Source organism: Psammomys obesus, unplaced genomic scaffold (assembly GCF_907164565.1).
Source record: "Psammomys obesus unplaced genomic scaffold, mPsaObe1.curated_primary_1811, whole genome shotgun sequence".
Lineage (NCBI taxonomy): Eukaryota > Metazoa > Chordata > Mammalia > Rodentia > Muridae > Psammomys > Psammomys obesus.
The window spans coordinates 3,271,928-3,284,269 of record NW_026589447.1 but is presented as its reverse complement, the minus strand read 5'-3'; the positions used below and the strand labels follow the sequence as shown (position 1 = coordinate 3,284,269).

The following is a 12,342-nucleotide window of genomic DNA, read 5'->3' as shown; positions in this document are numbered from 1 at the left end:
TTTTCATAGAAAGTTGGGTGTTTTGGGATGTGGAAGGTTATATGTATCGAAGTAAGTTACCTATTAAAGCTATTTCTTAAATACTAACATTTTTTAATATTAAATAATATTTTTAAATAGATGTTACTGCAAAGTATCATCAGTTTTCACTGGATGAGAGAGAAAGAAAGAAAGAAAAGAGAAAGGAAAATGAAACAAAAGTGTGGGAAAGGGAAGGAGAAAGAAGAAACAAAGGGAAAATTAGGGGACAAGCTAGGGATCCCATTTTCATTCTTTTTCCCCTTTTTTTCTGATAGTGATAGTGTTTGTTCTCTACATTTGCTATCTGAGATTTTGCAGTGGCACTGTGAATGGAACTGACTGGAATAACTTTCCCAAGAACTTTGAGCTAGTTTCATTACAGAGAATCATTTCAGTGAGGGCAAGAATTAAGCTTCCTCCTCCTTCAGGCCTTTAAATAAAATCCACAGGCTTGTGGTTCCTTTAAACATAGCAGTGCCATGAAAGGCAGAGTAAGTGTCCCCAGCTGCTCTCTATTAACCTAACCAGCCGTGGTAGTCAGAAGCTAAGAATAGCCACCAGATTTGGTTTCCAGACCTTCCAAGAGTTACCTATGATGCCATCTTCTGGGGTAGACTTTGTAAATCCCCATAACGGCTCATTGCCTACCCATAAGACCCCGCTGCTCTTGACTGAATCAACTCAAGTACTAGCACCACCTTCCTCGGACTTTTGGAGTTCTTTACCATGATCAATTGCTAAACATTCATTTCCTTATCCCACCAAGTATGCCTGTAGCACCCTGTCTTGGCTTTTAAATTAGGTCTTATTCATATCATGAGAAGATGCCATAGAGCTTCTGAAGGTATGAGGCTTAGATCTAGCAAGCCACAAAGGTCCTGAAACAAGGCCCGCTTCTATATGTAGAAACCCATTGCATTACAGCCTTCAGAAGCCCTACAAATTTCTAGACCTGTTTCTCACCATAGGTACTTTTGAAAGTTTGGAATGATGTTTTCATTTTGCAACATGTTATGCAGTTTTGCATTTAGTATCCCTTATACCTGCTTGATAATTAAGGCCTCAGTTATTTTGACAGTAACCTGCCCCACTACATTTCTACTGCCCAGTGAGTAGGCAGTAGAGACTCATTAATTGCTTTTACCTGATGCTCAGAGAGACAGAGATGGGGACTTTAAGCTGAGAAAACACAGATGCTACTCTATGTAATGCCCAAACCTTATTTTCAGTAAAGTTTTCTTCATTCTTTCCTTCTTTGTGGAAATCCATGTTATAAGGATAATGGCCTTAAATTCTAGCTCTATAACCATGGGAAAATTGCTGTAGTTCTCTGAGTCACACATCTCTCATCATCAAACGATGAATAATATAAGAGCACCTTCCTTACACCTCATTAACTAAGCACTTACCATGTGCCAGTCACTATGCTCAGTGTTTTCCAAACTTCTCTTTTCCTTTTATCTACTCTTTTTATCATGGCTACTTATGCTCTCTTTGTGAATTCCATTCCTACCCCTTATTTTACCCCCTACTGTCCTTCCCCTTTCCTTCCTTTAATTCTCTCTCAATGCTTTTTCCCTGCTTCCTGTTTATTTCCTCTTTTAATTCTTTTCATTGCTTATTACTCACCTCTCCTATCCATTCCATATCTTTCTTTCTCAGGGGCCTGCAGCAATATTCTAGGAATCCTTTATGCCAGGATCATGATTTCAAACATCACAGTTTTGACATCAACAGAGGCATGCAAATACAATGGAGACAGGAGAGGAGCCAGGCTCCAGGGGCAGCATAACTTACTCAAATGTCCTCTAGGGTAAAAGAGCTTAGAGAAGCATTGTTCTGCTCAATTGACTTGTGATACCATCTAAACACTTCCCTTGTCCAGTTGGATTTCAGCCTGGATTGAATAATTTGCCACCTGCTACCTTCTCTCCTTCTCCAGGGCAGCCAAGGTCTCAATGAGATAGGTTTCAGGGCTTCTGCCCAGGCAATGACAAGCCTGCTCAGCCTGTGCCCCAGGCTTGAAAACAAGAATATCAAAACATGGCCTTTATAGTCTATCTGGGAGGTCTTTGTCCTCATCACTTAGAGTGTCAAATTCCCCTTCCCTTCTTCACATGCTACAAATGAATTCTCTCTCTCTCTCTCTCTCTCTCTCTCTCTCTCTCTCTCTCTCTCACTTTTAAACAACTAGTTGGACCTACTAATTGGAGATACTGTGTCTTTTCTTAGAAGCTTGCCATAACCAGACATGGAACAGAGAGGTTGCCTCTACTCTGAAGCTGTCTGATCCTTGGCCATTTCCCCATATAATTTATAGGTGATAATGTGATAATCTGTTCACAACTCCCTTTAAGAAAGCAGCACACAGATGTTTACAACTCCCAAACTGTGGAAAGGAACAGCCAGTCTATGAGGGAGTGGGCTTCCCTCTGCAGAGGACATTGAGAATACACCTAGCACATTTAGAAGCACGGGAACTGATTGTGAAAGGACAATGTGCAATTTATATCTATTGCTAGGTGTTTTTAAAAAACGATTAAATTTCTATTACAGGAAATGGTAGGCAGGGGTGTTGACAAGATAAACACCTGTGGCTACTTGCAAATCCTGGCATTCTTACATTAAGAGCAGATTGCCTGAGTAGTCTCTCTGAGAAATCCTGAAATGGGCTGCCTAAATGGCAGCTTCTGGCTCTGACTGTAGCTTAGATCCCAGCACTGTAGTCAGGGAAACCATGTGCCTGCCCCATTGTGTTCATTTGGTTTTGCTTTCCTGTCCCTGACTCAGGAAACAGAAAGGAAATGCAGACGCGGAAATTCCATGTGCTAAACCACATCCTGACCAGGGAAGATGAGTCCTTATCCAATATCAGAAATTTGGGGGACAGGGAGAACAGCATACTTCTTGTCGCTGAAGTCCTAGCAGGACAAACAGCCAGTTTTTCTGGGTGAATCTTAGGTGGGAGGGACAACAAGAAACATTTCATTTCATGTGGACTGGTTGGAAGCCTTCCTTCATTTTGCCTTTTCATCTGTGTCTCTTACTTAGGTACCGCATGCACAAGTCTCGGATGTACAGCCAGTGTGTTCGGATGAGGCACTTGTCTCAAGAGTTTGGATGGCTCCAGATAACCCCCCAGGAATTCCTGTGCATGAAAGCACTGCTGCTCTTCAGCATTAGTAAGTGCTTGGGGCTGCAGAGGATGCCACAGAAGACTTACACTTTCCACTAAAGTGTTATTAGGGAGAATGCGGCTCCTGGACATTCCCCTTCTTCTCCCTGCCTCACTCCACCCTCCATATCCACTCAGCATCCTTTCTCTTTACAAAGACCAACCTCATATGTAGAGATGAGTTTCACTAGTAGAATTCAGCCTCTACCAGATTGTCTACTCTCATTCCCTTGCTCAGATGAGGCCTTTTTAAGGAGGTTAAAGGAGGCCTCTGAAATTTACTATAACCCCTAATGTACAAATAGGCTCTAGCCACCTTGCATTCCTTACAGAGGAGTGCAGTAGGAGGGATCACCTCCCAAAGGGCATTTCCTCCTCTAGCAACCAAAAGAGATTGACATAAGCAACTAAGACAGGGCTCTCTTGGCCGCCAAAGAAGCTTTCCTTGATGTCTCCTGTAAGGAAAATGTAACGGGACAGAATTGAGGCATTTGGTATTTGGTAAGTCAAGTGTTTTGAATACCTAAAATCACAGTTAGATAGAGAACAAAAAAAGTTTGGGACCTGAGAAATGGGTACATGAAAAAACTAGTAAGAAAAAGAAGTATAGTCTATTTTACCTAACTTCTTCCATATTAAGAACAGATAATCCTTTACTCTGAAGTCCTCTGGCACACAGACTTTAACTGACAGAAGTTGAAACCAAATAGATGGTTCCCTCTGTGGGGGGTGGGTGGGGGTCAAGTTTGTGATTAGAAAACTTGGTGCTTTGTCTAATGCTCCTTCGTGGGCATGCTTCCCCTCCCCATTCTGTCTTCATCCCACATCAGTTCCAGTGGATGGGCTGAAAAATCAAAAATTCTTTGATGAACTTCGAATGAACTACATCAAGGAACTCGATCGTATCATTGCATGCAAAAGAAAAAATCCCACATCCTGCTCAAGGCGCTTCTACCAGCTCACCAAGCTCCTGGATTCTGTGCAGCCTGTAAGCAAACTACAGAGGGTGCTTTATCAGGGAGAGCAGCCTGATAGAGCCCAGTGATAATAAGCTCCTCTAGGGTCTGGCACCACCTGTTGGGAGGTGCTTTCATTTGCCTCTGGCTTTGAGTATAGTCCAAGAAGAAAATGCAATGGTGAAGAGAGGGATACAGGTCACAGTGTCCCAGCTGGTTGTTATGAAAGGGGTGGAGGAGTTGAGTACCAAGAGGCTGGGTTGCAGGGAAGAAGCTTAAGGCAGATGAGCACTCCACACAGACAAAACAGGCCTAGATACTTTTCTCTTGCTCTTTTTCTTGGGTCATGTACATGGGAGTTCTCCTCTGTTGGTATGTGAGTGCACATGTGGGTGCACACATGTATATGTGTGTATGTGTGCATATGTATGTGTTCTGGGTAAGGAGAAAGAAGGAGAGTGGGAAGGAGGAAGGTAGAAAGAGAGCAATTGAGAAAAGGAGTCTGTGTGTGTATATAATGGCGGAAAGGAAAAGAGGAAGACTCATTCCTAAGTCAAAGAACTGGAAGTGGTGTAAACAATCTTGAGGAGCCCTCAGTGCCTCCATGAAGATCATTTTTCAAACATAAAAATAGGTAGATACTACATACACACACACACACAAACACACACACACCACACCCTCCCTGGGCAGGATCAAAGATAGGCAAAGGGACAAAATGCTAAAGGTACTGGAATTCTGTGGTGGGAGGAGAGCTGGGAAGGAGCCAAGTTCTTATTAAGCCAAGTTTACTCTGTCTCTTCCTCTCCCAACAGATTGCAAGAGAGCTGCATCAGTTCACTTTTGACCTGCTAATCAAGTCCCATATGGTGAGCGTGGACTTTCCTGAAATGATGGCAGAGATCATCTCTGTGCAAGTGCCCAAGATCCTTTCTGGGAAAGTCAAGCCCATCTATTTCCACACACAGTGAAGATTTGGAAACCCTCATACCCAAACCCACCTCGTTCCCTTTTTCAGATGTCTTCTGCCTGTTATATAACTCTGCACTTCGTTTCTGCAGTGCCTTGGGGGAAATTCCTCTACTGATGTACAGTCTGTCATGAACATGTTTCTCAGTTCTATTTCCTGGGCTTTCCCTCCTTTCTTTTTCTCCTTCTTTCCCGCTTTCACCCTCCCATGGCACATTTTGAATCTGCTGCCTGTTGTGGCTCCTGCCTGTGTTTTGAGTTGTGTTGTATTTTTTGAATCTGTGATGATCTTCATGTGGCCCAGTGTCAATTGTGCTTGTTTACGGCACTGTGCTGTGTGCCAACCACGCAAATGTTTACTCACCTTAATGCCATGGAAAGTTTAGAGAGCTATAAGTATCTGGGGAAGAAACAAACATAGAAAATGAGAAGCCAAAAACAGTACAAAACAAAACAAAAAAATGCTAGGTTTGTTTCTTCACGGTATATAAATAAACACATAGGATTCCCAAAGAGCCCAACAGTGACTAGAGGAACATAAAACTCACAGGTCTTTCAGGAGTCACTGTTCAACGTATCTTTCTTTGGGAAACTTCAGTTGTTGCTAATGGCTGTTGCCATTAAAGAGCAGAATGACACCGAAGCTTACTGATAGGGTAGAGAGAAAAGAAGACAAGGAGGGCAGATGGATAACCATTACCTCCCCATAACCTTTGTCTCTGAGTGCTAGAGTGCTCAGTTGCAGTGCAATTCATTGTACTGAAATGTGCTTCTTGTTTGAAAACTTGTCTGCATGTGAATGCCTCCTCCTTCTGAATCCTTTTCTCTTTCAATCTCTGCTTTCACCTTCAATTGACTTTCAGTAGCTTTTCTCACAGCTTTAAACTAAATGTTCTCTTTAGCCAAAACTTGGCCACTTCCACTGAAGACAGGCCAGTGAAAAGAAAGCAAAAAAAATCTGACTCTTTGGAAGGCTCCATTCAGATCTATGTTCATATTTCCATGTGTGAGCCATAGAGGAGCTTTCTGGCTGGAGTCAGAGGAAAGGGGAGTGATGGTAGCCATTGCTCCCTTTAGGGACAGTAAATAGTTGGTCCCTATCATCTTTTTCTCTTTTACTTTTAATGGAACTACAGATTTCATTCAGCCTCATTCTCCTTCCACAATTCTTCAGTGTTTGGTGGGCCTGAATTTCACCATAAAGCATTTAAGCCATGGTGGTAAAGCTCATTCACTTTTTTGGACATGTTTGTAGACACTGCTAAGATCTCCCTCCCACCACCATCACGAAGGCTAGCAGACTAGCAGCCACAACATCTATCTTTAGATGTCAACAGTCTAAAAGACATCTCACTCGATCTTTCATCAACAGTCAGATTTCTGGAGCCCTTAGACAAATTGGAAAGAAAGCATCAAAGGGACCAGAGAAACTGGGCATCCTGCCCTTGTCCTCCAGCAACAATAGTCCTCAGAGCAACTAAAGGAGCTACCCAGACCATGGTGGAGGAGAAAACTAAAAACCAGGCTGGGGGAAAACTACAACAACAACAACAAAGACACTAGAACCAGAAAGCATAGAATGCTCTCCTTTCCATCCAGCATACCCACCGGCAGAAATCATGGAAAGGAGAGAAGGCCAGAAGAGAATACAGACTACTGACATCTTCAGAGGCAAATTCAAAAACAAAATGAACACCGTCTGACTAGGTGGATGGGTACCAGTGTGCTCATCCTCCTCTGTTGCAGTTGCTGGGCTGACTTTGGCCAAAGTCACTCAGATTCCTCATGATAGTTGTTGCCTCTCAGTCAGAGGGTGCAAGACCACTGAGACATTCTCTAGACCCGTGACTATCATTGGACAGATTTGGCTGGTGTGGCTACAAATAGACTGCACCCACAAACTCAGGGCATGCCCTGAGTCACTGTTTTCATGTAGTCTGTTGGCACCCTTCTTTACTGTGGGCTCTCTTGCTCAACTTGAGTACAGGAGGAATGCCCACCTACTCTTGCATTTGTATCATTCCTCCTCACTCAGCTCTTCACTTTTCTGCTGAGCTTAAGAAATCAAGGGTCAGCCCTGAAGCTGCCCATTTTTATTGGTATATACTATGTTGATTGAGAAGGTAGTTTCTGAGTGACATGATACACACGAGTTTCCTCCCTGATTTCTGTGTTTATATTAATAGCAAAAACAAACTTGCAAAACAACTTCTTTAAATAATAAGGGAGGGAGAACGTAAAAAAGATGATAAGCCAATCCAACCCTGCTGGACAAAAAAGTTGACAGATTCCCTTTTTGAGCTAGGATAGACAAATTCTGATTGCTTTGTGATGAAACCATCTGGCTTATGTACAGGATCTCTTCTAGCTGTATCTTAAACAGAAAAAAAAATCACCACCCTTTTCAGTTAAACTAAGTTACATTTTAATAGTTCATTTATGTCTATTATGAAGCAATTTTTGTCTTCTGTGGTACATGGATTTTATTATAACATTCTAATATTTGTGTTTGTAAATATTGGAGGCTCTTCGTTCTATTTCTCTATGAAGTTTTCATCTTATGGAGTTCCAAATTGTGACTCTTGTCTTTATGAATGTATATTATTTTACTTGCAAAAGCCAAAATTGAGTGAAACAGCAGTGCAATTAAAGCAAAACCAACTATATAATTCCAAATTTCCAAGTGACAAAACTAGAGAAGAACAGCCTCCACAAGGCTTTATGCCTACTGTTTCTTCATTGGGATTTGAGTGAGGAATGAAAGTCGTAGCTTGGCTGTGTTCTCCCACACAAGCAAAGAAAAGATTGGTTTTTGCTTTTTGGATTTTCTGTTTCTTTTCTTTTTTGTTTTCTTTGGCCATCAATGTTCCAGCTAGTATGATTGGCAGAGGCTCATCTTGCAAGCACTCTTCTCTGCAGAGTGAATGTTCCTGGTACACTGTGCTCACCTGTGAACAGCTGCCTGGCTATTGCTCCATTCACCTGGGAAGATGGAAGATGGGGATCACTCACTGGACAAGTCAAAGTGATCATCTCCAAAAAGGTTTACAGTGCTCGATGGGAATGGAATAAAAGGACAAGAAAAAGAGAAGAACCATGGAGAAGGCCCATCTGGGCTGGGCCGAAGATAGCTGCCAAAGTCACGAACTCTGTGGTTAAAGAGTCGTGTAGCACTTTCAACTCTCATTCACAGGGCAGCTCACTGTGTGTGGACTATGAGCTGACATGGGGGTTGGCTTCATTGTTCCATAGATTTTCTATGCCACAGGCAATATTATTGTTCATGGAAAGTTCATTATTTTTTTAAATTACCTTACTCTTAGAAAGGAATTTTTTGAAGGATTCTGTCATATATCTTTGAAAAACAGAAAATCAGTAATATGTATATTTTTATGTATGTTCACTGGCACTAAAAAAGAAAAAAAAAAGAGGAAAAAAAAAAAAAGCTTCACTCTGTCCTTTGGGTAGTTGCTGAGATTAATTGTCCAGGTTGAGAAATATGCTGATGATAATATCCTTCTCTGTCCACACTCTATTCTAAATACATATAAGTATATATAACAAAATATATTCAACACACTTTAAGAAAAAGTATGTCCACCATCCATGTGATAACCCGATACTACACAAATTACATGACTTTATGCTTCAAGCGGATTCTTAATGCTTGTTTCATTCAGTACAGATGTGGCCTTGCCCCCTTCTTTTCCTTAAATTTTGCAGGGCACAAAGGCCCAAACCACCTCTTATACCTCCCCAAGACCTATGCCAGCACCACACTTCAGAAGGTTTTCTGAAGACAACTGACTTGCTACCCTTGCATGACCCTAGCATGGCCGTGGAAAAACAAGAGGCTGATTATAATTCTCTTATACTAGTTGCCCAGGTAAGAGGTCACTGGGCCTCTTTCTTAAGGCATGGTTCTCATGCTTAAGAACCACAAATGCTAACTTACTAGATCAAATCCCAAACTGAAAACCAAAAGAAGCCATTTAGCATGTGGAATTTCTTGGACTAAGAAGTTTCTCTCCTGGCTGCCTTTGCAGACAGGTTTGTTCTCACCACTTATCTCTTGAATATCTTTGAAAGCATTTTTAAGTAGAAAAGGAGATGAAAGCATTACATTATGTAACCAAAGATTATATTGTATCTGCTAAGATACCAAATTTTTTTAAGGGCAGGGTAGGAGCAAGCATTAGTGCCTCTTTGGTAAACTATCCAAAGACAGACTGAAGGATTTTACTGATGACTGACTTATAAGACTTTGTGGGGATGGGTTGTCTCACAATATACATATTTAGATGTGTTGAGAATAATTTGGGGAAAATGGGATTATAGTGTCCTTCAATAACTGATTTTATATGCAGAATTAGTTTTTCTTTTTTTTTCTAGTAGTTGCAGAACTAATTCTTAAAGCTCCATCTTTGCATGGTTGGAAATGGAGCTGATCTTGGCTGTTGTGTTTACTAGTGCCCATGTTAGCTTATTTGAAGATGTGAAGCCCTTGATGAGAAGGGGTGCATTTAAAGGATTAGATTTTGCACTAGAAAGAAGGCAGGCAGAAACCTTCATTTCTGCCCAGTTTGGACAGCACAAAATTTCTCTGCAGTTTAAGGCAGAAAGTTGAAATATATTGTAAATGAGTATTTGTATCCATGTTTCAAAACTGAATTATATATATAGATGTAATGTGTTATGATAGCTTTACCTTTCTCTGCACCTTTATATTTAGTTCCAGGTCATATCTGATGCCATGTATTTGTAAGAGAGGTTGCAGTTACACTTTGGATGCTCTCTCAGAATGGATAAGACACCTGGATTGATCAGATAACTGAGATCTCTTCCCTTATGGGCCTGATTATCAGGCCTGGCAAAGGGGTGGAGGAGGAAAGGGTAGGGTACATGATGTATTGCACTTTACTAGCTTAAGACAGATGAATGTGGAAAGGGTGGTGAAATGTCATTGAAATTGCCTGGGAATTGCAATAGGGAGAAATCCAGATGTGGAGCCAAGTGCCCACCCAAAGGACTGGCCAGCAGCCTCTTCACAGGATGTGAGCCATTGGGAGAAGGGAGGTTATTTCCTTGGTCTTCACCATTCTTGTTAGAGAAGGGCAGTTGCCTGATCTTGGGAACCTGGAGCAAATGCTCCTTCTGTCATATCAATTCTTTCCCCTGCCATTGAGGTGCTCTTGCTACTGGGTGTCCGTGTGCTCTGATTCTGGTTTTGAATATGTTCTGTAAAGATTTTGATAATTGATAATGTATTTTTCTCTGTCAAAATTTGTTAGTGTACTAGAAATCATATCTCTATAGGTACAGGTCCATTGCTACTCAAGAGTAGAGGTATTTTTCTTTGATTAAGAGTTTGACACTGGGGTCTGTTGCCCAGAGCCTCCTTACCACTAACCATTTCTAGTTAAAGGAGAAAAAATATATATTTGTCACATTTCTTCTGAAATTTCAGTCAAGGTAACAAATCACCAGGGATTCTCTTACCCCTCAAAAGAAGAGTAGATAATTGAATTTTTAGCAGGTGGTGTTTTAGAACAAAAACCTGCCTTTGACCCAGCTTTAATACGATCCAATTTAATCTGGCCAGGAAGCAGGTAATGTGTACTAATTGGTTTCCACTCCTGGTTCAATATAGCAGGGTTCTACTTTGTTTCCTTGTTCCATTTGTCTCTTGGCCTTTCGTGGAATGAAACGAGAAGCTGTGAAATGGGCAGTACTGCTAGCCTGGAACAGTTTCCATGTAAGCTACTCAGTAAGACTGTCATTTAGCTGCAAATACTACTGGCCAACAACAGCTGGAGCACACACATATACATTACCTAAAAGAAAAACAATTCTGAAATATTGCTATCTCTCTGCAGGCACCCTATCTCTCTGCCTCCTCTTAGTTTGAGTCATTGTATTCTATATAACAGATAGACCAGGTTTGAAGTTATCTCATGACCTTAGCATTTGGTGCTAAGTGTCATGCAGGGAAATACCTATGAGGTTGTCCTATAAACCACTTTGGTCACTGAGAAAAGCCACCATTGGGAACCCCAGGTTAAAATCACAATAGAAACAAACAAACAAAAAAACCTCACTACTCTTTGACCAACACCCCTGCTTTTCTTTAGATAGACTGGACATTGATTAGGGAGTGCGTTGCAGATGACATTCTTACACTGTCTTAGAGATTAATTGGGCTGTAGGAGGGAATAGAGAATGTAACCAGAGATAAGAATTAAATTTGGATGCAGAGAGAGCAAAAAGAGAAAGCATTATTCAATTTTTTTTTTCAAAAGAAACAGATTAATTGAAACTTCTTTCGCTGGGGCTTCAGTTCTCACAGCAGCACTTGGCCTCCACTGGGCAGCAGGACAAGCCCCAAGCACTAGTGTTCTGTTCTCTTTTTGTAATCTTGAAATCTTTTGTTGTTCTAAATACAATTAAAAATGGCAGAAACTTGTTTGTTGGAATACATGTGTGACTCTTGGTTTGTCTCTGCGTCTGGTTTTAGAAATGTCATCCACTGTGTAAAATATTGGCTTGTTGGTCTGCCAGCGAAAACTTGGCCCCAGCCCCTGTTGTGGCTGCAGGCTCAAGTTACTGTTAACAAAGAGCCCCGAGAAAAGCTGCTAATGTCCTCTTATCACCATTGTTAATTTGTTAAAACATAAAACAATCTAAAATTTCAGATGAATGTCATCAGAGTTCTTTTCATTAGCTCTTTTTATTGGCTGTCTTTATTGGAGTCAAGAATTGGTATCATGCCCAGTGGCCTTTTATGCTACTTTGATTTTCATATATTTTTTAAACTCTTGGCCAGGGGTTATAAATTTGCCATGTCTTAACCTTAACATAAGTTGATCTGAGACCACCAAAATAACAAAATATCTGTGTTAGAAAGCACAGATGGACACCAACAGCCCATCACAACCATTTGTGAGAAGCCCCGAGCTTGTCAGCTAAGAGAAATCTGTACAAAGCTCAGCTACTCACACTCACATGATACTTCCTATAAGACTATGGTATGTCACTATTCAGTTTGAACCAAACTTCAAATGAAGGAAGAGCACACTCTCAACTTCACTGTTTTATGGGCCACACTGTCCTCAACCCCTCAAGTATAAGTTGAGCCAGGCTTGAGTTCTTAAATTCAACAAAGTTCACTTCCTGCTGCAACCCAGTGCATATGAGATCCCAAATTGAACTGTTGATTTTGAG

The 12,342-nt window shown here is 41.2% G+C and overlaps 1 protein-coding gene across 1 annotated transcript in view; it reads left to right on the top strand.

Moving 5' to 3' along the window:
- The window catches only part of Ar (androgen receptor), a 205,251-nt gene extending 193,657 nt beyond the window's left edge, over positions 1–11,594 (top strand). Inside the window, exons 6-8 of the mRNA XM_055605085.1 lie at positions 3,073–3,203; positions 4,027–4,184; positions 4,968–11,594. Coding sequence (XP_055461060.1) covers positions 3,073–3,203; positions 4,027–4,184; positions 4,968–5,123 — 445 coding nt within the window. The 3' untranslated portion in view covers positions 5,124–11,594. The remainder of the gene's footprint in view (positions 1–3,072; positions 3,204–4,026; positions 4,185–4,967) is intronic.
- Positions 11,595–12,342: the final 748 nt, after the last annotated feature.